Below are 27,883 nucleotides of genomic sequence, written 5' to 3' on the forward strand. Positions count from 1 at the left end.
TCGTGAAGGATCAAAACCTCGTAGTTCGGGTTCAAAAGTAAGAAGGGATTTGTTGAGGTTGGTTTTATGAGAAAGAGACAAATTGTCATCTTAAGGAGAAAACTCACATTTAAACCACCACAAACATGTGGAAGATAGATCTTTGCATCAAATTGAAAGAAGGGCTCTCACTTGGATATAGAATCAACAAGTATGCCACATACCTCTTCCAAATGGAAAAGAACCAATATCAATCTCAACAATGTTATGGGGTAGGAGATTTAAATCTCAACTAGGGATGACTCATGTCTAATCCTTTTATGAAAAGGTTTTAAACATGGAAAAGCCAAAGGGGCAAAAGGGTTTGAATTAAGTTTGTGTTTTTTAGGTCTTATGAAATAATCTTTGAATATGCTTAAGTGTTTTGAAGCATTTGATTAAGAAATAAAAGGGGAAACAATGACCTAAGTCAAAGTTTATTATGAAGGTGGTTATAAGAAGGAGAGAGAGATAGAATCCTAAGGTTTACATTGAGGGGAACCTAAGATTATATTTAGAAGTTTTTGGATTAAGGGGAAGCAAAGTTATATAGAATGCAGATGAACACACACATGCAAAATGACAAAAATGTCATGATTCATTTCCCTTGGATATAAACAATAACAAGGTTGAACATGCATTAACATTAAGGCATAAAATATGTCTAAATACAATGGCAATCACAAGGTATGGATGACAATATTAAACATGGTTTTTTAGGCATTGAGATAAGCATAAACAAGACATGACGAAGTTTCACACAACATCACAAGACACAACATATTGATGGTGAAGACAAAATCATACTTGACATGGTAAAAGCATTCATTGGTACATGGTAAACACAACATGAATCAATTTAGGTCAAACATGCATCATATTATAAGTCTTCACAAAATAAACATTAGACTTGAATCAAAGTTCATGATAAGACCAAACTTAAGTGGAAACCTAATCACCTCCTAACCATTCATTCAACATGTTTTCAAGGTGAATCAATCGATACATTGTATGAAAATAATCAAGTTCAAACATGTTAAGGATAACAATCAACATTTAAAAGAGTGTGTTTTAATCATATAAACTTTCAACATCAAGAACAAATAAGACATAAGCCGAAAGAATCAATTAGGAGCCTTAAAAAAAACACTTAAAACACATGTTTTCCATCCAATCAAAAGTGGTGAAATAAATAATATATTTGGGATTTTTTTTGGTGTCATCATAAAATATACATTCTCATGAAAACATGGCAAAAAGAATGGGTTAAAAATGTTAAGGGATCATGAAGTTATGAAGAAAAATGAACATTTAGCAAGTGAAAAAAAAGAAGTCATTACACTACCCAGATTCAAACCCATACCAAGTAACTTAACAAACCAATGTTTTACCACTAGGGCGCAATGCCAATTCATGTATTCAGTTACATCAATTCAAATATATATTAAAGTGACTTTTAAAATTTAAAAAATGGCTCCAAACTTCATCTTCCTCATTCATCCCGTAGTCCATAGTTTCCATCATTTTCACATATTGTCAAAGCTCTAACTCTCTCAATTCTTAACGAAATCAAAAGTTGTAAAGACCAAAATTGTTTAGAATTTCGCAAGGAATCTAATGGTACTCACCAATTTCATTTATTTTTCATAAATATCCAGAAATCAAACAAAATGCATATGAACCCTAAAAATTGAATTTAAAATTAAATTCCAAACATCACCGATTAAGACCAATGATCATAGGGGTTTTGTTCTTGACATCTTAGCAAGTGTAATGGTAACAAGAATGATGCAAAATGGTGCCTTAAATCATAAATTGCAGAAATGAATACATACCTCAAAAATGAAAATCGTCCTTTGGAGTAGGGGTGTTCCAGATGTGATTTTATGATTTGAATAACTTCCTTACACCTCTAGGAAGGTGTTTGAATGCCTGGCTTGAGCTGAGAGTTTGGTTCTTCCTTTCCAAATCAAGTTGCAAGTTATGAATATGTGATTGGGAAGATGATGGTAGGGATGTTACAGAAGTTGTTCAAGTGTTTGGACAACTTCTAATGGATGTTTAGAAGTTGTTTGAAATGTTGGTTTGGAGAAAACACAAGCACAATGGAATTTGGAAGTTTAAGGTTTGGAGAATTTGCTACAATGGAGTTTTTGTGCCAATTCTGGTGTGTTGAGTTATGAGGCTTGTCTCTCTATTTATAGAGGCTCTATATAGTTCATGTAACTTGCAGAAATCAATTTTGGTTTAATTGGAATGCTAGTTTGGTGACTTGGTTTCATTTTGCACAAAAAAATCATAATGGATCATGATGAAAAGGTGGAGTGAAAGGAGGAGTTTAAAGGTGCTTTTAGGATGTTGCTTCTAGTTTAGAGTTTAAGTGTGATCTGAAGAAACAAGTTAGAAGCTCAATGCAAGAGTGGTTGGAAAAGTTGGCCTTTATCAAAATGGATATGAAGCTTTTTGCAAAACCTTCCAAATATGGCATCAAGACTCGGTCAATGGCTCAATCCCTTGTGTAATGCATCAAAGGCTTGTGTAATCTTCTGATTAAGGTGAGATTTAGAAGCAAGATAGATTGTAAAGCAATATCATGTAGCTTTGGCTCAAGATTACATGATGAATTTGTCATGAAAATGACCCAAATTTCAGATTTGGAGAGCCAACTTCAACTCTTTGAAACTCCTAGCTCAAATATGATAATTTCACGATATTGTACATTTTGGAAAGATAAGACCATCCTATACAACTTTCATGTTGATCACTTTTTTTGAATCAGTTGGGATCTGGGTGAAAAACTGGCATAAAGTTGGTCACTTGACTAGGTCAGCATGCTGAAAATGAATCATCCACTTCATGGCCCCATATCTCCTTATTCGTGCATTTTTTTTAGGTTTTATCACCTAGGACAAAGTTGAAGTATGAAGCAAGGTCTTTAATATGATAGTTGGAGCAAAGGAAATGGTGGCTTGGATCATAAGTTATGGCCTTGGAAAGTTGGGTACTTGGACATGTATTTTTTCATAACTTCGAAAAAATTTCAAAACCAAATCTTGCCCTTTTTGCAAGTAACCTCAAATTTCTTGTTTAATCTTGATTAAATGACTTCAATGATCATATTTTCATTATCCTTGACTTGAAAAGTCCATAGTTGACCAAAAATCTTAAAAGTCAAACTTTGGCTTTAAGCATTTGTTGACTTTTTCATTAGTTGTGTTCAAACTTTCATCTGCTTATGAACCTAACCTCTTGAGCCATATGAATTGTATGACTGGGTTATGAGTACACATTTTAATACCTTGGATAATGCCTCAAGCCATATAATCATGCTTTGGTCAAAGAGCCAACATTAAACTGACTTTGACCAAAACCCTAATTTTGAGTGTCAGATGAATTGTGGCTTGATGAACTTGAGATGGAATGATCTTGAAATTGATTCTTATTGATGGAAGTCACTTGATTACTTGGGAAGGATGAGGAGTTTGAAATGTTAAAACTCATGTTAAGTCTTGATTGATCAATCTTTGAAAGCTCTTGGTACAAAACCCTAGCTTAAGACAAACAAAGTAGAAAATCTTTTTGTATTTTCAATAGGTTAGTAGTGAAAAGATGCTAGATGTCATGAAAATGATACAAATGATGGTGGCATCTTAGGGTTGAAGATTAGGGTAGGACAGGGAATACTTGTCCGCTCAGTCATCTCGTCATGCATACTAGAAAGATGTCAACACAGACTGATAATGATCAGTTACTAATTCATTATTTCCAAGATAGTCTGACTAGTGTCGCTCTGAGGTGGTACATGGGTTTGGATAGTGCAAGTATTCGCATATTCAACGATTTGGGTGAGGCTTTTGTGAAGCAGTACAAATATAATGTGGATATGGATCCGGATAGGGACCAGTTGAGGTCATTGTCTCAGAAGGACAAAGAGACACTTAAAGAGTATGCTCAGTGATGGAGATAGCTTGCCGCTCAGATTACCCCTCCTTTGGAAGAAAAGGAGATGACCAAGATTTTTCTCAAGACCTTGAGCTCATTTTACTATGAGCGCATGATTGCCAGTGCCCCTAGTGATTTTACCAAAATGGTAAATATGGGGATGAGATTAGAAGAAGGTGTACGAGAGGGACGGTTGTCTAAAGAGGAGGTTCCGTATAGCAAGAAGTATGGCAGAGGGTTTTCCAGAAAAAAAGAGAACGAGACCAATGCAGTATCTGTTGGGAGGCAGAGGATGCCTCATGTTAGAAGAAGTCCATAACCCCGTTAACACCATCATCAAGTATCATCTGTCATTCCGGTATTTTCTAATAATCAATCAACACCAATTCAACAATAACGTCAACAATAGCCACCGCAAAGAACAAACAACAATACCAACAATCATCAACAACAAAACTTTGAGAGGAAGAAGTTCTCTTTTGACCCGATTCCTATGCCTTATGCTGAATTGTATCCATCATTGGTTCTCAAGAACCTTTTGCAACATAGAAATCCGCCACAGATTCCTTAACCACTTCCATGGTGGTACAAGTCAGAGCTTCACTGTGCCTTTCACCAAGGGGCTCCTGGACATTATATCGAGACTTGCTACCCCCTAAAGTATGAAGTCCAAAAACTGGTAAAGAGTGGAATGGTGTCCTTTAAGGACCATGCGCCTAATGTCAAAGCTAATCCATTACCTGCTCATGGTAACCCTTCTGTCAACATGGTAGATGGCTGTCCTGGGGAGTTCAAGGTATTTGATGTCTGCTTCATTAGAAGGTCCTTTATAACGATGCACAAGGATATCTGTTTGGTGAGTGATTGTGAGCATGACCATGATGGTTGTGCAATCTTCAGTGTCATTCCCCGAGGTTGTGTGGTTGTGAAGAGGGACATCTAGAGGTTGATGGATGAGGGTATGATACAGGTTCTCTAGTCTCGTCATGTGGATAATGATGTAAATGTTATAGTTTTGGCATTCAAGACTCCGAAGAGGGTAATAATCCAATTCGACAGCAGCAATAGTAACAATGTCAGTAATAGACCGGTATCGCCGTTGGTTATACGGTTAGCGGGCCCCGTCCCGTATGCATCCGATAAGACTGTTCCATATCAGTATAATACTACCATGTTAGATAATGGTTGAGAGGTTGCTTTTCCTACAACTAGTTCTGTTGTGAGCATTGTTGATGTTACGAAGGTGACCCGTAGCGGTCGAGTTTTTTGGTTGGTGTTCCCAAAGAATGTGGAAGATGGTTCAGTCAATAAGAAGGTTGAAGTGCCTGCGGTAGATCCTGTTAGTGCTCCAAGATGTCAGTCTGGTGAATCCAACGGTTTGAAGCCTGACGCTGATGATGAGGTGCTTCGTTTGATCAAAAAGAGCGAATTTAATATGGTGGAGCAGTTGCTCCAAACTCCCTCCAAGATTTCAGTGTTGTCTCTACTTATGAACTCTAAAGCGCATAAAGAAGCATTTCAAAAAGTATTAGAACAAGCTTACGTGGAGCATGATGTTACAGGCGATCAGTTCGACCATATTGTGGCTAACATCACTTTCTGCAACAATCTTAGCTTTTATTTATTCCTCAGCAGAATTTGTGTTTATTCCCCAGCTAAAAACCGGTTTCCTCAGCAATTCGCGTGGTTGCGGTAGAACTTTGGTTTCCTCACCAATCGCAATCTGATTTGCTCCCAGTCAGAGTTTCCTCCTGGTTTCTGAGCAGCTATTTGTGTTAATCCTCTGCATGGTGGTCTCCCATTTGATATGGTGTGAACCTAAAATTCCCCGCAGACTCGATAACGGGTTTTCTCAGCAGATCTCTTCTTTCCCCAACTAGGTTTGAGCCTTTGGGATGATGCTCTCTTTTCTCCAGCAAGTCATCTCCCTATTTTGTGGATTGACCAAGAATTGTATCGATGATTCAAATTTGCGACACCTTTGTATCCTTTGTGACCATTTTGTCAGCATGATCATCACACACGCACACACACACACACACACACACACACACATATATATATATATATATATATATATATATACATATACATATACATATACATGTACATATATACTCATATATCTCATCATCATTTTTGTTGATTTACTAATGAGATTCTTATTCTCTGTTATGACAGTACTTTATCCCCATACAAGTTTGATGTATCTCCTCCCTCCATTGTAGAGTGTCAGCCCCTTAAGCAGAAATACTTTAACCTTTATCCTCTCCCCACTGAGTTATTTCCTCGTGGATAATTATCATTTCAGTTTCCTCCCCAGTAGATTATCTGGATGGAATCACTCCCCTTGAGTTATATCCTCATTGGGTTGAGTCTTGATTGACCGTTTCTTTCTAGATCTTACCTAGATAGATGCTTTGGGTCCCCTAAGAGTTTATTACCCAGTAACTGGTAATATTCTTCTTAGTTTATAGTTTTCTACTTCTTGCCCAATACCCGACAAAAGTACCCCTGTTTTCTCCGCAGTGGAGTCCCTAGTGGATTCATGTTTTATGATTCCCCAAGAAGTATATCCTTGATATGTTCATCCTAACCGATGACAAATATTTTCTTCCCCTATTTTGAGTTTATCCTTGATATGTTCATCCTAACCGGTGACGGATATTCTCATCTTTGGTATTCTACCCAGTAAAAAGGGTAGTTATAATCCCTATTTTTATTTCCTAGAGAGTTAATCCTTGATATGTTCATCCTAACCGATGATAGGTTCCTTCTCTTTATGGTCTTCTACTCAGTAACCGGTAGTTGTAAATTCTGTTTTTCATTCCCCTTTGCAGAGTTTATCCTTGATATGTTCATCCTAACCGGTGACGAGTACTCTCTCTTGTGGTATTCTATCCAGTAACTGATAGATGTAATTCCTATTCCTTCCTCACAGAGTCTATCCTTGATATGTTCATCCTAACCAATGACATATTTTCTCCTTGATGGTATTCTATCCATCATTCGATAGATGTAATTCCTACTTTTTGTTCAGTGAGTATATCCTCGATATGTTCATCCTAACCGATGACGGATATCCTCCTTAACATCCCCAGGTAAGTCTATCCTTGATATGTTCATCTTAACCGATGACAAATTTTCTTTCCTTTGAGTTTTTCCTTGATATGTTCACTTTAACCAGTGACATATATTCTCATCTTTGGTCTTCTACCCAGTAACTGGTAGTTGTAAATCCTATTTCTGTAGTTCTCCCCAGCAAGGTTATCTCCTTACCTAGTAACCGATAATGAATATTCCCTCCTAGCGTTTCCCAGCGAGTCATCCTTGATATGTTCATCCTAACCGGTGACGGATGAACTCTCTGTCAGATTTTTATTATCTCCTTACCCAGTAACAGGTAGGGGATAATAGATTTTTGCTCCTCCTGTGTTGAAATTTATTTCTTCCCAATTGAGTTGAGTGCGTATTTCCTTAGTGAAATCGCTTTTCCTGCATGATTCAAGTATGTCTATTTTATCCTGATCTACTTGTTTCCTCTGCAGATGTTTTTGTCCTCCCAGCTGAGTCTTTCCATTTTGTATGGAATTCCTCTAGTCCCCTAGCAGTTTTTAAGTCGTAGTCTAGCCTACGCATAACCCTTTTTATCCCCCAGAGTCTCTGTCTCCCCAGTGAGTTTTCCTTACGGAATGCATTATACTTCTGTGGATATTCAGTCTCCCTGATTTCTTTTCCTTTGTGGCAACATTTCCCCACAGAGAATTTGCTTTTACATTCATATCATACGCATCATGAGGTCTCTTAGGGACCAAAATTTGTTTTTATATGTTGTTATTTAAGCCCATTCTACTGAGTCGATACGAAGATTTTAACCTTCACCTCCTCAGTTAGAATGTTCTTAAATAGGGGCAGCTGTAAAACCCCAATTTTGACCCTAAGATCCCTCATGCAATCTCATCATATGCATTAGCATTGGGATCATACCTTGGCATCCTCCTTACCCCTCTTTCATTGGGTTTGTTTTGGGAGAGATCACCAAGCACCATGTGATTGTATCATACTTGTATATTTATCATTTTACTAACCAAAATACCAAAAAATATGTCTTTGTATTTGCCTAACTCTTTTGTAGGTAGGACATGGTCTCCATTGGTCTATCAAGTTCATATCTAGGGTTTAAGACCCTCATGTTTAAGAGCACAACCAAGGATTGATTCACAAAGTCTCTAAGCATCATATATGAGTCCCCTTGATCTCTACATGTTATTTTTATTAAGTTTTCTTCAAGAGTTTGGAGTTGATTTGCCTTGGAAACCCTAGTTTGTCTAGGTATCCTAAGTAACTTCTTCAACAAGCTTCCTCACCAATTGATCAAATTTCTCAAGGGACACTCCAAAATTCATCATTTCATGCATATGTGATATACCATGAGCCTAAAAAGTCAAGAGAATTGCAAGTTAGCAAGTTGGTTGAAGGTGGTTGGCCAGATAAATTCATCTGATCAAAACTGGGTATCCTAGACTCTATCTCCTACAATTTTCACCATATGAAAATGTTTCCAAGCTCAAAGTTACTCTGAATGACATTCCAAACACATTTCATGTTAAAGTCTAGAGCTAATTTTGCTTGGAAAGTCATTTTCTATGTTGAAACATTATAGGTCATTTTGTCTAAACCCTAATTTGAAATTCAACTTCCCAAGGCCATAACTTGCTCAATTTTTATGAGATGAAAGATTTCCAAGTTGCACAATCAAATACATGATGTCTACTTCAACTTTGATGTTTGGAGTGAAAGCTAAATCAACTTTTATGAGCATGTTATATGAGGATACATTATAAGTCATTTTGGACCAATACCATTGAACAAGTGATTTTCCTCAACTTCAAAAATGCATAACTCTCTCATTCTAAATCCAAATGATGTCACATTGGTGACCATTTTGAATGTCTTTGAAAGAGATACAACTTTGATGACGATACTTTTCTCATTTGGAGCACACATAAAAAGTTTAGTAAGGTGGAACATTGAGGTATATTTCTTGACACAGAAAAAATTTCAACATGTTGAAATTTCCAAACTTACACCTCAAAATTCACCTTGATCCAAGTTCCAAATGGAAAAGTGTTCAACATAAGAGTTGTTCCTATTGATCTAAGCTTTCCAAAGAGTCCTAATTAATTCATTTTGGACCAAGTTCTCTAGGGCTGCGCATGGTTTTAATAGGCATGCATCATTGGTGGAAATCAAAGTTCAAATGATCACATAACATTGCCTTGCCATTAAAGCTTCATTCCAACCTCATTTCAGATGCATTTGGACCTAATTGGATTGATTCATGGGCCTGTACACGCCCATGTAAGCTTGTGCATGACATTGCCAAATTTGGAAGAATATTCAAGTGTGCAAATAACACTTCCAAATGCTATAAATATGGACCCTCTGAGCTCATTTGAAAGGATCCTTGCGCGCCAGCTTTGGCCCCTCTCTTCAAACCCTCACAATTCAAAGGAAAACCTGATAATTTTCACTTTAAAATTGAGTTTGAATCTCACTATTTGGAGATTAAAAAACTACAGGATCCAAAGCTTCTTTCCATTCCTAATCCACTTCTACAAGTCATTGGAGCAAGATCAAACAAGAATTGAAGCAAGGAAGAGCAAGTTCTGCACAACATTGAAGGTATTTTCCAGAAATTTTCTTCTCTTTATTTCTCACTCAATTCTCATCAATTCTCATCAATTCTCTTGGATCTTTGGTTGTCTGATGTCCTACCAATGTAGGCAAGAATATTGAGTTGCTTTGAGGTCAAATCGAAGCAACTCAGTTGACACACCTCAAAATTCAACTCCTCATATCTTTCTATATATTTGGAGTTAGTTAAAATTGAGGTCAGATTCGTGCTCTACGCCATTTTTTTTTCCAGATCATGTCCTTCTTTTTCATTTATGTGATGGTGATGAATGAACCAGTCAGGCGAGGTTCGTCTGAGAAGGTGATCCGAGGTTTAACGCCGGTGATGTGTTGGCATGGTTCAGAGCCATTGATCCTTTTCAAATTGTTTTAATCTCGTGCGTTGCTTGTAAATACCACTTGTGTTGCATGTTGACTAGTGACTATGGTGGAAAGCACGCTTGTGACCACTTGATCTGCCACCTTAATTAATGAGGAAGATCAAGTGGTCCACGTTTTTTTTGTATTTTCTGGTTTTCATTAATTCATATTAATTTTAATATTGATCCAAAAAATATAAGAGTTTCACCAAAAAAATTTAAATAAAATCCTCTTTCATATTTTGAATTAAATTTATTTTTTGGATCATTATTAATATTTTTTATAATTTAATTGATTTTGTGATTATTTTTAATTGTTCAAAAATACTTTTAAGTCTCTAAAAATTCTGAATTTTTTTCTCCAAGGTCCTTTGACCTTGTTTTACCTATGATAAATCTCATGGCCATTTCTTTGGTGTTTTGATGAGGTTTTAGGAATTTGACAAACCATATTTAATTTAATGCATTATTTTTAGTATTTTTAAATTGAATAAATGCCAAATAATTGTGTTGAGCCATTTTGATTGTTTGTATAAGTTTGACTTGTATTGTTGGACCTTGGTCAAGGTTGATTTGACTTTGATAAGTTAAGATCATTGGATTTAGGGGATTGATGGAATGTACACTCCATCTCCCAAAATGAATGAATGCTCTTAATTTGGTAAAAGTCCTCCTTTGTCCAATTTAACTTTTGATCCATTCCTCTTCCTCTTCATCTCATTCCCCTTCTTTATGCATTCATATCATGGACCTATGAAATCTCTACATCCTAAGGCTAGTTGATTGCAAAATCAACATAAGTATGGATGAGATTAGGCCACCACTTTTGCATATTCTTTTTGTGTGTGGTATGTTTCATGAGCATATTCCATTATACTATGTCTCTTACATGCATTAACACCAAGATTCTATTGCCCAACCTCAAATAGTTGTGACTTCTACATAAGTCCAATTACGATTGCTTAACATAGCGCTAAATTTTTGATACAAAAGGCATAGCATTCTAGTTAGTGATATTGTAAGTCTCCCCTCTTTCATGGTATTATGTGGAAACTTGGCCTTTTTTCCTTCCTTTGGAAGATGTCTTGGTTGAAGGATCCATGTTTGTGATAAGTGGGTTGAGTGTTCTCCAAAGAATGACTTAAAATAAAAAGCAAAAGTGATACTAACTTCTAACTCATTAACAACTAACATTTAATTTCAAGTCCTTTACTTTAATGCACTTTATTTTTAAGCCTTATTCATTTTCCATTGTTCATACCATTCTAATTGTTTATGTTAATGTCATTTTCACTTTCTCCAGTTGGACCATATTTTGTGATATATTTTGCTTGTGTATATTGTGCTTGTTTGTGTGGTCTTTGACCATTAATATACATAATAAAAACCAAAACCATAAAAAACATCTTGTGTGGACTGTTGGTTTGGTATGAGACAATTGGACTTAGAATTTAGGCAACACTCCCTATGCAAAGGACTTGGCCAATGCCAACTTTCATGTAACCAGGTGCTTGTAATTTGAAACTTCATCTGATACATCATTGAAGATCCATTTGAGTTCATCTGCAACATGATCCTTGTGGAGCTGTTATTTTGAACCTGTGACTTATGGAATTGTGGGATTCATCTGCTACATGGGCAAATTTGAAGAAGATCATGGAGTTGCTAAGCTTGGACGTGGCTATATTTATTTGATGCCTTGCTCTTCAAGTTAATATTGTGTGCATTGTTTGTTGCTTGATTCTAATGTCCAAGGGAATTTGGGCTTCTATATGACATTCTTGTCTATTGGATTGCAGCCCATTGGTAAGATCTTTTCAACTCTTAACTTCTAAATTTATGCTTAGGATTAGTCTCTTCATCTCCTCCCCACTTCTTTAATTTCAAAATCTCTCCCTCCTTTTAAAAACTTCTTTGTTTGTACTTGTTTTTTTTCTAAACTTAGACCATTTTGCAAACTAGAAACTTTGGCCTTATGCCATTGCATTTTAAACTTCTTTTCTTAAATAAACATGTAAATAAATTTAACTATACTTGACTTAAAGACTTCAAAAGCCAAAAATAACTATCTCATTCAAACCATTTTTTTTGGCCTTTGTGCCTTTCAAACCTAATTTTTGTTAAAAGCAAAGCATCCACTTTGAAATTTGTATCACGAACTACGAGGTTTTGATCCCTCATTTTTATGTTGGTACGTAGGCACAAGTCCGAAGGTCTTGTCAAACACAAAAATATAATTAATAAATTCTTTTCTCATCCCCCCATTCTACTTAATTGCAAACATCATTTGTACAAAATACATATGCACACAAAAAAGGGCTCCCTAGGAGTACCTAGGACACTTTGGGTGCTAACACCTTCCCTCTGTGTAACCAACCCCCTTACCTGTAATCTATGACATTTTATTAGTTTTGATTTGAAAACTTCTTATTTTTGGGTTTTGTTTGTACTTTTACCTTTTCCCTTGGAAACAATAAAAGCGCGGTGGCGACTCTTGTTACTTGATGTCTTGCTTCTCCATAGCTTGATGATCATGAATTTACCGTTACAGTTGGCTTTATAAATGAATTTCGCAGGGGTTTTGTTTTTAGTTTGTTAAAAAACTGCAGTAATGTTAATTAGCTTGTTTCTGTCACTGTTAGTGCAGTTAAATTAACTAGTGAAGCTTGAGATGTTACTTGGCTTGGTTCTAATTTTCCACATGATTTAGTTAATCATTGTGTTATGCTATGTTATGCCTTGTAAAAGAATTATGTTTGTGCGCTATGATAAATAAGTTATGGTTTGAAATCCTAATTAGACTTCCTGCTATTGACATGCTAGTATGGCTACTGGTGTAGGAATATTGCCAATAAACATGAATTTCCTATTACATGATGTTAGATGCCTTGTTACATGTAATCATGAAGTTATTTGACTTTGTTACTTATTGCCCAGTGGAAACATATTGGTATTGGAAACATGGGCTTGTTATGCTATGTACATATGAGAAATGCTTTTGAATTAAAACTGTCATGGATTAATGGTTTGTTGACTTATTCTAATGGTACATTGTAGGTTGACTTTGCATTGAATCAAGACCTCCAAACATGAGGACCATGAACATCCCATGGCCAAATGCAAACTAAGACTTTCTTGTAATGGAAGTAAGCTTGGATGGAAGATTTAATGAGGTGGTGCAACATGAAGACTCAAGATCCATGGAATTTAGGATTTAGGTTTAGAGAAAAAGAGGGTTGACTTTGGTCAAAGTTGACCAAAAAGTCAACCGTTGACCAAAGTCAACCTTTGGTCAAAGTGCCAATTTTGTAATTTTTTTGTATGAATCTTGGTAAATGGTATTTATATGAATGAATAACTTTAAATGGACAATAGTCCTTTATGATTCAATGTAAAATGTTTTGAATTCAAGTTAAACTTTCCCTCCAAAACTCAAGTTTGAATCATCCTCTGAATCATGATCTTTGCATGCATTAATGGACATGAACAGATGGATTATGATGAGATTCATGAATCAAGAACCAATGACCTAGGAATACCATAAAACATGAGTCAAACTAGGCACCATGAATCATGAATCAATGTATACATAAAAGGCTTAAATTAATGAACTATGACATTTGAACGAACCATGCCTTGTGAGGACCTTGAATGTGATGGATTATGAAGTATAGATCCATGGACTTGAATGGTAAATAGAATAAAAACATGAATGAGACTTTGGATCCAATGAATCATCAAGAATATAGGTATGTAAATCCAATAGTCAACTTATTAAAAGAAACTTGATGATTGATGATGCATGATAATGACCAGGAACCATCCTCTGATGAATTAGGGTTTGAAATAATCACAAGGTGAAAATCCAAATCAAGGCCCACTAGGACCAAGGATTCTTGATTAGGGTTTGAATACTATGATGAATGAAACCATATCTCAAGTAATTAGTGTTTCATTCTCAATATGAGCATGTGAAGATTCACATCATACTTCTAGGGTTTGATCCACAAACAAACCCTAGCTTTGCAAGCTACAGAGCTTTGAACCCATCAATTAAACAATGTCAACATGAATGAACGCATATGAATGAAACATGAATATGTACAGATGAATCTCAAGTCCAAGGTTGAATGAAAAGATGAAAAGGGGAGGGAAAATTTTGGGGTACGACAGGGACCTCTGCACCTTCCAATTTGACATTATCCTATTTTTAAAGAGCATTGGAGATGAATGTTTTGTGCCATGTTTAGAACAAGTTATAAGACTCATAGGTAGTTGTGAGTTTAAGTATCCATTTTTTACCATATAATTTCCTTTACACGTATTTATTAGAATTTGTACTAAAAAGTCTCCATTCGAGTAGTTGGATCTAAAACTTTATTTTATATATTCAAGTACTCTTTCTTTTATTAGGTTCTTATTTCTTGTTATTGTTCTTCTTTAAGAATTCATTGGATTATTCATGTTTGCGATTGTGAAAATCTCTTTTATTGCTTTATTTCTCACCATGAGTGAGTAGTCCTCTAAGGACTAAGGGTCATGAGACCTAATTCATGACTATTTATATGACTAACTAAATTAATTACGAGAATTTAATGCACATATAATTAAAAATCCTAAGTTTTCTTTCAACCCTTGTTACGAAAGTAAAAGAATTCTCAGGTACAAATTCTGATTTAAAAGGACCCATATCAATACACGATAATAGGTTTACAAACAACTGAGTTCAATGCCGCGAAAGGGCTCGAACGAAGTTGAGAAATGTTTCATTACAATAGCTATGCAATGGTATAGAGTTTTCAACGAATAATTCGAATGCGGAAGTTGACGAATTATTCGTTGAAAATAGGACAACACGCTGGCGAAAGCAGGTGTTGTCCATATCTTCTATATTTCGCGCTGAATTTGTCGTAGTAGAAATAAATCGGTCATATAGAAATGTTTGAATGGGGATTGTGACCCTAAGTCCTATTTATTTCTGATTAATTATAAGTTATTTGCATCTAAGTTATTTCAAAAAATGCTTTTGAAAATAAATTGCTTTGATTTCAGTGATTTTTCACTTGAGTCGATCTTATTCTCCATTACTAGGTTGGTCTATCTTTACACTGATAAGATAGAATTTGGTACTTAACCATTGGTCTTTGAGGTTCGATAATTTTTATACTACTTTGACATTTGTCACACACTTTGTGGCATGTCAAGTTTTTGGTGCCATTGTCGGGAACCAATTGTATTAATATTGAAATTCTGCCTGATCATCATAGAGACTAGAGTTTTATTTTTCTGCTGAAGTTCTCCAGCTACTTTTGTATGTGAAGAACATGTTCTACTGATAATTCAGTTGAACCTGTTGAAGAGGTCGAGGGTTTCTTACGAGAAAGGTGTTGAACTTAAATACAACCCATAATGGTTACACCTATTGTTGATACGACGCCTTTAAAAGATTATGTGATCCCTACGGAAGAGGAGACGAACTTCAGTATTGTGCACCCACCTATTGAGGCAAATAATTTCGAGCCTAAACCTTCATTGATAGGTATGGTCCAACGGGAACAATTTGTAGGGTAACCTTCGGAGAAGCCAAGCTTACATCTGTCAATGGCGTGGACCAGAACATTATTCCCCTAAGACTATTTTTCTTCTCTCTGAGATTCTGTGCACTGACTTTTCTCTAATCCTTTCCCGTTAATTCCATCACTTCTTGGGCTCAATTGAAAGTTATTTTTCTCGCGTGGTACTTTCCGCCGAGTAAGACGACCCAAGTTAGGAACAAGATAAATAATGTTAGGCCAGAAAAGGGGGATCTTTGTTTAACACATGGGAGCATTTTAAGGACTTGTTAAGGCTTTTCCATTTCCATGGGCTCAAAAAATGGATGACAATCCACACCTTCTATAATAATCTCCTTTATTCCACAAGGATGACACTTAATGCGGCTTCTGGAGGAGCCCTTATGAATAGTCCGCAAGATGTGACCTATAATCTTATAGAGGAAATGACCAATAGCTGACATTCTTGAGGAAGCACACGATAAGTCGTCGCTAAGGCTACTACCAAAACTGGTGGTGTGTATAAGGTTAATGTGTTTGATCACATGAACACTAAGGTACGATCTTTACCAAAAGATAGAAAGTCTAAGTATCGCACCTTTCACACCTACTATTCCATCCCATATTGCTTCGATTTCCCCCATCACACTCTACTGTGAGATATGAAGAGTTAATCGGCATACTGATAGAGATTGTCAAATGATCCTCATGGGATGATCTATCCAACAGAATGCCAAATTTGTGAATAATAACCAAAGGAACAACCCTTATTCTAACACCTACAATCCGAGGTGGCATGATCACCTTAACTTCTCTTATAAGAACAACAACAGTAACAAGCCATGGGACCTCCGGGTTTCCAAAAGGCTATACAACCCGAACCTAAGAAGTCTAATCTTGAACTTATGATGGAGAATTTCATTTTGACATAAACCCGTCAAAACAATGAGTTTAGAAACCAAAACCTCCTCGCGAATGAGACGCTTAGACAATTGACCACTAAGATAGATAATGTTGTCACTCATACCAATATGTTAGAGACGCAAACTCCCAAGTAACACGACAACAAGCCGTTTCTCCCATCCCTCCCGGATCATTTCCGGAGCAGCCCGAACAAAATCCTAAGGGACATTTGAATATCGTGACAACGCGTAATGGTAAAGAAGTGGGTAGTTCTAGTTCTAGAGAGATTGAGGTTGAAGTTAGTATGCAAACACCGCCTGAAAAAGAGGTTGTTGAAGAGGTCGAGAAGGAAGCACCCTATGTTATTCCTCCTACCAACAAACCTATTGTAACTTTCCCATTAAGGCTTGTGAAAGCCAAGGTGGAAGCCCAATTAAAAAGTTTATGGAACTTATCAAGAAGATCCACCTCAATGTGCCTTTCACCGATGTGCTAACCCAAATGCCCTCATATGCCAAATTCTTGAAAGAGATCCTTTCCAACAAAAGAAAGTTAGAGGACCATGAAAGTATGTCCATGACCCTTTATAGTAGTGTCATGATTGAAAACATGGTTATCCCTAAGCTAAAAGATCTGGGAAGTTTCTCTATCCCGTGTCATATAGGTACCATGGACTTCGAGGGTGCTCTATTTGATTTAGGAGCTAGTGTTAGCCTAATGACTTTGTCCGTTTTTAAGAAATTGGACATGGTAGACTTGAAACCTACCAATGTGTCTTTGCAACTGGCCGATATATCGGTTATGTATCCCATATGTGTGTTAGAGGATGTTCCGGTAAGTTTGGGAGAGTATTATGTGTCGGTTGACTTTATCATTATGGATATCGATGAAGATTGTCAAATCCCTATAGTTTTAGGAAGGCCCTTCTTAGCTACGGTGGGGGTCATCATAGATGTCAACAAAGGGAAGTTGACCTTTGAGGTAGGAGATGAGAAGATTGAATACATTTTAGCAAAGTTGTTGAAGAACCCTTCCTTAAGTGACTCTTATTGTTTGGTTGATTTGTTAAGCAGTTGTGTTCAAGAAAAACCACCATAAGCTCCTTGACCGCTAAGTTAGTAATAGGTTACATGATGATACTAAGGTTGAGAAAATTGATACCCAAGCTAAGGGTTTTGAAGGACCCTTAGGGGACAATTATATACCCACTAACCAAGGAAGTGATGTGCCTTTTAAGGAAGATGGTAAGTCGAAGGACAATAAGGCCCGTATAAGGCCAAATAAGAATGAGTCTAAGGGGAAAAAGAAAGTGAAAGAGAAAGTCTATTAAAAACTGGACCAAAAGTATGAACCTCCTCATAGAAGGAGGAGAAGAGAAGAAGGTTGTATGGCATGGATGTCTAGAGTGAATTGGATCCTTTTAATGGCTAATGGACGTGCTAAGGATTCCAATTTGAAGGAAGCATCCTCTTAAGTTAAGTGTGTATATGGTCGAGCTAAATGACCTTAAACAAAGAGCTTCGTGGGAAGAAACCCATGCTTTTTCCACTAATTTGTTTTCTTGTTGTTTTATTTTCTCTTCTAGTTAATAAAAATATCATGAAGGAGGAGCAAACAAGACAAAGGGTAGTCTTGGCTGATGTCCAAGCAATGATGCAACAACTCATGTTGCAGTTTCCACCTCCTAAGTGAGATTCTTGTGAGTTCTATTCCCGCTTTCTTGGGCCACAACATTGAGGATGATATTTTATGCAAGTTTGAGGGGGGGGGGGGGGTACTTATTTATTTTCTTGCACTTTTATGTTCATGTTTGTGAGTGCAACTTCCGTTAAATATGTTTTGTATAATGTCAAAACTAGGATACTTTAGTGTTAATGTATATTGGACGGTATCCTCTGATTCTTTGTGTGCATCATAGCATTAGGAAGCATATACGCATTTGTAAACAACTTAGAAAAGGTCTCATGCATAGAAAATCAATTTTTATGAAAAATGCCAGTACAAGTCAACACAAACGTCTACAAGTCGACCTATATGTTGACGCATACATCTTAGGTCGACCTATAGATGAATTTTCTTGACTATAGGTTGACATATGCATTCCATAGGCCGATACCCATGTTGTAGTATTAAAGCTTGTAGCTTCTATTTCATGTGTCGACTCTTCAGGTCGACACATAGGGAGCGCATGACATTTATAGGTTGACACATGACCTTAGACAGGTCGATATATACATCAAATAGCTCAAAACGTAACTTTCATAGGTCGACCTATGCGATGATTTTTTTCAAAAATTCATAATTTTTCCAAGTCCTTTGCATTCCTTTTTTCCTTAAATCACTCATGTATATAAATACCTCATACATGCATCATTCTCCATGAAGGTTTCTAGAGTGAGTAAAACCTACATGAATCCAAGATTTCAAAGCATTCTCATCATCTTAAACTTCATTTATGTATACACACATCAAACTACACATAATCATTTTTTGATTGGGTGCCATCTAGATTAGGGTTAATAATGCTAATTAGGTTTGTTGTACAGAGAATATTGGGTTGAGAAACTTTGAGGGATTCAAATTAGAAAACCGAGTCGGGGTTTTCCTTCAAGATCTCTTAGGGTTTAAAGGTTTTGGACAAGATTGTGCAATTCGGATCTGATTGAGTAAAAGCCTTGGGATAAGGGGTGCCTTGCAAGTGAGTAACGTGAGACGGTGGATCATGTTGGCAAATCTTGCGTTTCAATAAGTGTGCGCTTGGGATTAATTCAACCGGGGTGAAAGCCTTGGGACAAGGAGTTCCTCGCAAGGAAGTAACAAGAACATGTGAATTGAAGCGACATTGTTGGTTACTTGATTAATCTTTGATCAAGGGTTTTGGAGGTGGTAGAGTCAACATCAAACTGGGTTTATAGAGTTTGATTTCTTCATCTCTTGTATACACATATTTTTCAAAGTAAGATTTATTATAATATCTCAATTCGAATTCAAATTGAGGGCACACGTACACATAGTGAGGTCGATTGGGGAACTGCCTAAACAAATCCTTGTGTACTCTCTCTCTCTCTCTATCTATCTCTCTCTCTCTCTCTATCTTTCTCTATCTTTTTTTTTTCAAATTGTCGATTACATTAGTCGTTTGATCAATATTGTTTGGATCATTATTTTGAATGCATTTTGAAATTTGAGTTGTTGTGTAGATCACGAACCATTTGGTTGTGATTGGATTTCTAAGAACAACAAACACTACATAAAGTTCCAAACATTGTTGATCGTACACTAAGTGTTCGACAAATTGCTTGACTTAATTTTGTGGGTGTTTTGTTCATTGGAGATAAACTTTTCCTATTGTATTGTATTCAACTAGTTGTGTTTAATTGTTGTTGATGAACTTATGGATTATTATCATTGCATTGACACCTCTACACATATCTGAGCTTTTCGATAGTAGGTTCGGTTAGACGATTTTTGATCCGGGAAAAATGTGAAACTTGCTTTTGCACTATAAAATTTTTCAAAACCAATTTTGGTTCAAGTTTTAACTTATGATCTATTCACCTCCCCTTATAGATCTTGGCCTATCGTCTAAAAAGTAGTATTAAGAGTTCCGATTCATTCTGTGCTTAAGATTTGCTTATTATATAATGGCTATCGAACCTAAAGGGGCGTATAATAGAGCACCTATTTTTACCGGTGAGAATTATGGCTATTGGAAAGCTTGTATGCGTGTCCATATAACCTCCATTGATAAGGGTGTATGGGACGCTATCATCGATGGTCTAACTAAATTATAATGACCAATGGTGAAGGCGTCATCATACTAAAACTGGAAGGTCAATGGGATGATAGTGATAAGAAGTTGTGGTCATATGATTGGAAGGCACAAAATATTTGCATATCCGTATTAGGTGTTGATGAGTATTATCGTGTCTCCCATTGTGAAACCACCAAGGCTATGTAGGACGCATTAGAAGTTGCCCATGAGGGAACTAATGAGGTCAAACAAGCTAGAGTCAACATATTGAATCAAGAGTTTGAACTCTTTTGTATGAAGCATGGTGAAACCATTGTCGACATGCAAAAGAGATTCACACATCTTCTTAACCGGTTGAATGCCCTAGGTAAGCCTATTTCCAATGATATTTCTACTAATAATGTTTTGATATGTCTTAATAGGGAATGGAAACCCAAAGTCACCGCAATCAAAGATGCAGTGATCTTAAAGTACTTGATCTCATAACTTTGTTTGGGAAATTGGAAGAACATGACCAATAACTCACTTGCTTGGAAAAACATGAAAAAGAGTATGAAAAGAAGATGAAGAACGAGAAAGGTAAAGACAAGGAGGAAGTGAGGAAGTCTATTGCTCCAAAGACTTCAAGCTCAAGGTCCATAAACAATGAGCAAAGTGATTGTGAAACAAGAATTGATAATGATTCTGATGATGAAGATATGGGGTTATTCGTCAAAATGTACAATAGATACATATGGGAAAATGGAGTTAAACACTCCAACCCTGATGATAAAGAGATTGGGTTTTTTTGTCAAAAGATACCAAAGTTATATAAGGAAGAATGGAGTCAAGCACTCCGACAAGAACTTAACCAAGTTTGGAAGGGTTGCAAAAGCCTCAAGAGAAGATGAGAACAAGAAAGGTAAACTTAGAAGTTTGTGCTATAATTATGGAGAATTTGGTCACTATAGACTAGAATTTCCTAAGATTAAGAAAAAGAAAAAAGAGAAAGGGCATCACAATAAGTCTAGCAAGTCTAGAAGAGCATATGGTACTTGGGAGAGTGCAAGTGATTCCTCAAGTGATGAAAGCTCCACTTCAAGTGTAGAATCGACCTGGATTTGCCTCAAGGAAAATAGAAAGAAGAAGAAAAATGTAAGTCTTTATAAGCTTGAAACTATTAATTACTTATCTTATCTTAAATTACAAAAAGCCTTTGAATATCTTCATAGAAAGGCCTTAAAAGCTTTTAAAAAATTAGCTTCACATGAAAAATTCTTTTTACACTTAGAAGATAAAATGTTAGAATTCAAAAGGAAGTTAGAAGCTATTAAGAGATCTACGATAGATATTCAAAGTGACAATAATGAAGATGAAAAACCTTCAAAGTTTGGTTGTGAATCTTATCATGATTGGAAAAAAGAGATAAATGCTCTTCAAGTCAAATTAGACAAAGTCTTACAACCAAAGATTGCATTTACTATTGATCCATCAAAGTATGAAGGGTCTTTAAACCATGTATATAAGAAGCATAAATTTGTTAAAAGGGGGTCTAATAGCAAAAACACATCTCATCATAACTTTTCTTGTCTCTATTGTTGCAAGAAAGGTCATACTATCGAAAAATGAAAACTTAGGAAACTTTTAGTTCCTAAAGGAGCCTTTCAATTGTTGCCCAAATGCAACCTTGTTTTCACTCACCCCCGAGGATCCAATGAAGGTCGGGTACCTAGCATTTGTTGTTGATTTTACAGGATAAATGTCTTGCGGTCTATGAAGAGAGTATGGGATCTTGTTTGTGGATGCTCAAGACATGTGACGTGTTACATATCCTTATTTTGTTGACTTTATGGCAAGGAAGAATGGTTGTGTGACCAAAAGAAATCAATATCTAGTGTTCTTTAATTGGTAAAAGTGTGTTGATTACTATTAATGTTTTATCTGAGAAATTTCGGGATATGTGTTTCTTTTCATGATATAGGTATATCTTCACAAGATATTCTTAAAGAAACAGAAAAAAGCAATTGATCATCCTAAAGCGGTGGAACATGAGAAAGAAGAAGATAACAATTGCGAAAAGGGGAAGGTTGAAAGTCCAGCAGCAGTGAAGGATTTTCTTTTGACTTAGAGAATCTCCAATGATCATCAAATAAATAATCTTCTTGGATGCATTATTAATCACACTTTCAAGTACTTTGACACAAAGGAAATTGGTAAGATCATTATTGTCTAAAGAGTTTGTGGCATGTTTTTCATTTATTCAAACTTTCATTTGAAACTTCCTTGTCGAAGGCATGTGAATCCTCTGCCATTCGTACGATGAGCTAATATATTTTCAACTTTAACTTTGTATGGAAGTTCTCTCTTTACCTGGTTAGTTTTTCATTGTGTGTGCTTGCTTCAAAGAGTTTAAGTTTATGTTGATGATATCACTTTTGGATCCACTAACATGCAACTTATATAGGAGTTTTCTAAGCTTATGCAGGGGGAGTTTAATATGAGCCTTATGGGGGAGTTGAATTACTTCCTAGGTATTCAAATCAAGCAACTCAATGAAGGCACATTCGTTTGTCAAACCAAATATTCCAATGACTTTCTACAAATATTTGGCATGGAATATGCAAAATCGATTAACACTTTGATTCCTACAAACGGTAACTTGTAAAGGAATGAAAATAGTAAGGATGTTGATGTGAATAAGTATAGAGGTATGATTGGTTATCTTCTATATCTCACTGCATCTAGGCTAGATATTATGTTTAGCGTCTGTATGTGTGCCCGTTATCAATCAGCTCCTAAGGAATCGTATTTAAAAGCCATTAAACACATTCTTAGGTACTTATAAGTATGGGCTTTGGTATTCCAAGGGAAGTGATTGTAATTTGGTTGGTTATACCGATTCCGATTTTTCCGGTTGCAAATCGGATAGGAAGAGTACTAGTGGAACTTGTCACATGTTTTCAAATTCCTTAGTTATTTGGCATAGCAAGAAATAGGTTTCCGTTGCTTTTTCAACTACTGAGGAGGAGTACGTAGCATCCGGTAGTTTTTGTTCTCAAATTTCGTGGCTTAAACAACAACTACTTATTTTGATATTAAACTACAACATATTCCTATTATGTGCGACAACACTAGTGCTATTAATCTAACCAAAAATCCAGTGCTACATACTCACACTAAGCATATTGAAATTCGTCACCACTTCCTACACGATCATGTTGAGAAAGGAGACGTCGTATCTGAGCATGTTGATAGTAAAAATCAACTTGCGGATATCTTTACAAAACCAATTGCGACTGAACCGTTTTTAAAAATTCAAAGGGAATTAGGGATTCTTGACGTCTCAAATCTTGTCTAAATTTGTTGCATGCACTTTATATATATTTTGTTTCTGTAACCTTCTTTGGAAGTTATATTACATAAGAGTGCATTCTTCATCAATTCATAAATAAGGTACTATCGTTTCATTTTTCCCTTTTATGTATAAGCTTTTCCTTTTGCATGTTGTTTATGTTCCAAATGATTGATATTCTTGATGTATAAGATAGTTCAAGAATGTTCACTTCTAAAATGTCTAATTGATGTATGTCAATTTATATGCTTATAGTGACTTTATGCTATTCTTTGGGTTTGCAAATTATCGATTGCATTGATCGTTTGATCAATATTGTTTGGATCATTATTTTGAATGCATTTTGAAATTTGTGTTGTTGTGTAGATCATAAAACAATTGGTTGTGATTGGATTTCTAAGAACAACAAACACTACATAAAGTTCCAAACAATGTTGATCGCATATTAAGTGTTTGACAAATTGCTTGACTTAATTTTTTTGTGTTTTGTTCATTGGAGATAAACTTTTCCTATTGTATTGTAATCAACTAGTTATGTTTAACTGTTTTTTATTGACTTATGGATTATTATCATTTCATTGACACCTATACGCATATACGAGCTTTTCGATAGTAGGTTCAGTTAGACGATTTTTGATCCGAGAAAAATTTGAAACTTCCTTCCGCGTTATAAACTTTTTCAAAACCAATTTTGGTTCAAGTTTTAACTTATGATCTATTCACCCCTCCCCCCTCTAGATCTTGGCATATCTTCTAACAATGTTTCTTTCTAGTTTTCTAGTTTTCTAGTTTGATTGATTCAGTAAGACCTACTTTTCGTAGTTTTGCCAATACTAAGACCGTTAAATTTTTTAAAGACAAGGTCAAGTTGTGGGGAAGGTGAAAAAGTATATATAGTCTGAGGGAAGAAAGGCTAGGACTACGAGCACTGGGAAATTTTGAAAACTTAGGTATGACCCAAACACCTTAGGTCTCCCGGAGTAAGGACGCAAGTCCGACATATAGATTTGTACCATAGTACTTGACTCTAGGAAGTATATCCTAATTGGTTTATATTAATAGTCTTACATAATTAAAAAGACTTGCATCTATGTATGGTTGGTTGAGAAAAAAATAATTTGGGCACCAAAAAATGATGAAAAGGGCAATAAAGATAACTAGACCTTCTAAGTTGGGTAACCTTCACCCAATTATTTAGCCTAACAGTGGTTGAGTCTCAATTGTCATCCCAAAGTCGACCAATAAATGCCAATTTAAAATATAATAAAAGGTGCCTAGAAAAAAATTATTGATCGATCTTGTGCATGTGAGGGAAACAATAATTGCAAATGCCTTAATATGATTTTCCAAATGAAAAAGGGATGAAAAAAAAGAGACTTAAGCCCAAAGCATAGTTAGAGAGGTGTATGAAAGGGAGACTTAAGTATGTGGTTTTACCACGGCTAGTGTTCTTGTAATACCTTTGTTGATGGATGATTACAAAAAGAACTACGTCTAGCCTATCAGAATAAAGACTCACGTATGAGTACTATTGACCTTGTTTCTGTATGCTTTGTCATAATGTGATTGCTTGATCCGAAAAATCATGAATGCAAGCTCTGTTGCTTAAGGATAAGCAATTGTCTAAGTTTGGGGGAGTTTGATAAGTGGTATTTACATCGTTCTTTCTATAAGTTTTCGTTTAACATTTTATAACACTTTGTTTGATTTCCTTTCATTTGTCATGTTTTATGCTTTAGTTTGTGTTTTATTGTGAATTCTAGGGTCTGATGAGCATCAAAGAAAATAGGGATCAAAAGAAAGATAAACGGAGCGAAAATGACATTTTGGAGAAATCTCCAGTTGGAGGAAGTAAAAGAAATGGTCGAAAAAAGAACGCAATAAATTGTCAGAAGGATTCATAAAATATATTTTTTAGCATACTTCACATCATGATAGACATGTGGTATTTTGATCACACCTAGAGCGTCATAACTCGGAATGATGTGGGACCGACGAAAAATGAAAACTAACGTCAAGGGATACAAACTCTATTTTTAAAGTCAAGACCCAAGGAGTTTCCATGGGCACCAGTAGCACATGATACAGATCATAGCAGCATAACAAAAACCCCCCTTCTCAATTCTTTAACCAGTGTCGTGGCAGTGGCATATTACGGGCACCCGTAGCACGTGTTATGGGCCATTGCAGGCAGACGTGTTTTGGGTCACTTATTTCCTTTTCTGGTTTGATTTTTTGCTGATTTGAGACCTCTACACCTTCCAATTTGACATTATCATGTTTATAAAGGGCATTGACGCTGAATGTTTTGTGCCATTTTTAGAATTAGTTATAAAACTCATAGGTAGCTATGAGTTTAGCTATGCAGTTTTTAATGTATAATTTCCTTTATGCATTTTTATCAGAGTTTGTACTAAAAACTCTCCATTGGAACAGTTCAATCTAAAGCTTTATTTTATATATTCAAGAACTCTTTCTTTTATCAAGTTCTTATTTCTTATTATTGTTCGTCTTTATGAATTCATTGGATTAATCATGTTTGCAATTGTGGACATCTCTTTCAGTGCTTTATCTCTCACTATGAGTAAGTAGTCCTCTAGGGACTAAGGGTCATGAGATCTAAGTCATGACTATCTATATGATTGACTAAATTAATTACGAGAATTTGATGCGTGTATATTTTAAAAACCTGAGTTTTCTTTCAACCCTTGTTACAAAAGTAAAAGAGTTCTCAAGTACCAATTTCAATATGAAAGAACACGTATCAGTACCTGATAATAGGTTTTCAAACAACTGAGTTCGATGATGCGAAAGTGCTCAAACGAAGTTGAGAAATATTTTATTATAATAGCTATGCAATGGTAAAGAGCTTTCGCTGAATAATTCCTATAAGTGAAACCTGACGAATTATTTGTTAAAAATAGGACAACACGCTGGCGAAAGCAGGTGTTGTCCATAATAATCTATTTTCTAATTTTCATGCGGAAATTCTTGTAGTAGAAATAAATCGGTCATATAGAGATGCTTGAGTGGGGATTGTGACCCTAAGTCCTGTCTATTTCTGATTAATTATAAGTTATTTGCATTTAAGCTGTTTCAAAAAGTGCTTTTAAAAATAAACTATTTTGGTTTAAGTGCTTTTTCAATTGAGTCGATCTTATTCTCCATTACTCGGTTGCTCTAGATTTACACCGATAAGATAGAATTTTGTACTTAACCATTGGTTTATGAGGTTCAATACTTTTTATACTACTCTAACATTTGTTATGCCCTTGTGGCGTGTCATATATATATATATATATATATATATATATATATATATATATATATATATATAATATATATATATATATATATATATATATATATATATATATATATATATATATATATATATATATATATATATATATATATATTATATATATATATATTATATATATATATATATATATATATATATATATATATATATTATATATATATATATATATATATATATATATATATATATATATATATATTCAACACACCTTGTCTCAAACTAATTATTATGAGGGTATTGTTGATGATATAGAAGTAGATAATGATGATATTGTAAATGAGGAGGAAGAATTGTTTGATAAAATGTTTAAAAAAGTAATTAGTAGGGATGTTGAGATGAAGGAAGTTGAGTTGAAGGAAGCTGAGTTAAGGGAAATTGAGTTCAAGGAAGCTAAGTTAAAGGAAGCTGATGATGTTCAAATGGCTGGTGATGTCAATGTTGGTGTGGAAAACCATTATGATGTGCATATGGGTGGTGAGGTGCATGATGATGTAAGTGTGGGTGGTTAGGTGCATGACAATGTAAGTTCTAATGGCAGTCAAGATGACAACTTCAATTATGATAGTGCTTTGGAAATATCTTTTGAGGATGACTCTGATGAGTATGCTGGTTTTAAGGAAAATGAAATTGATAATGTAATTGCCTATGAACAGGATGAAGAGGGAACAATAAAAAAACATAAATAAAAGTGGGAAAAAGACAAGGAAGAATTTAAAGGGAGTGACAATGAGATTGAAGAGCTGGAAAATGGATGTGAGAGTAATGATAATAGTGGAGTTGCAAAAAAGAAGTACCCGATATTCAAGTTGCAAAAGAACATGTCAAATTACAAACGGGAAGTAGGAATGTATTTTAGTACCAAACATGATTTTAAGGAAGCAATAACTTCATATGTTGTCCAATCAGGTAGAAACCTTAAGCTCATTAAAAATGACAAAATAAGTACGGGTTAGATGTAAATATGGTTGTGAGTGGAAAGCACGTTGTGCCAAGTTGTCAAAT

General features: G+C 35.4%; 2 protein-coding genes across 2 annotated transcripts; both read left to right on the forward strand.

The window, feature by feature from the left end:
- Positions 1 to 17,140: 17,140 nt before the first annotated feature.
- Positions 17,141 to 17,569, forward strand: LOC127094659 (uncharacterized). Its single transcript, XM_051033465.1, has one exon. It carries the CDS (start codon positions 17,141 to 17,143, stop codon positions 17,567 to 17,569), a length of 429 nt encoding a protein of 142 aa, XP_050889422.1.
- A 3,301-nt stretch (positions 17,570 to 20,870) lies between these two features.
- LOC127094660 (uncharacterized) lies at positions 20,871 to 27,567 on the forward strand. Its single transcript, XM_051033466.1, has 5 exons — positions 20,871 to 21,722; positions 22,186 to 22,290; positions 25,320 to 25,407; positions 27,134 to 27,372; positions 27,469 to 27,567. The coding sequence occupies exons 1-5, from the start codon at positions 20,871 to 20,873 to the stop codon at positions 27,565 to 27,567; spliced, it is 1,383 nt and encodes a 460-aa protein (XP_050889423.1).
- The last annotated feature ends 316 nt before the right edge of the window (positions 27,568 to 27,883 follow it).

This window comes from Lathyrus oleraceus, chromosome 6 (assembly GCF_024323335.1).
Source record: "Lathyrus oleraceus cultivar Zhongwan6 chromosome 6, CAAS_Psat_ZW6_1.0, whole genome shotgun sequence".
NCBI lineage: Eukaryota > Viridiplantae > Streptophyta > Magnoliopsida > Fabales > Fabaceae > Lathyrus > Lathyrus oleraceus.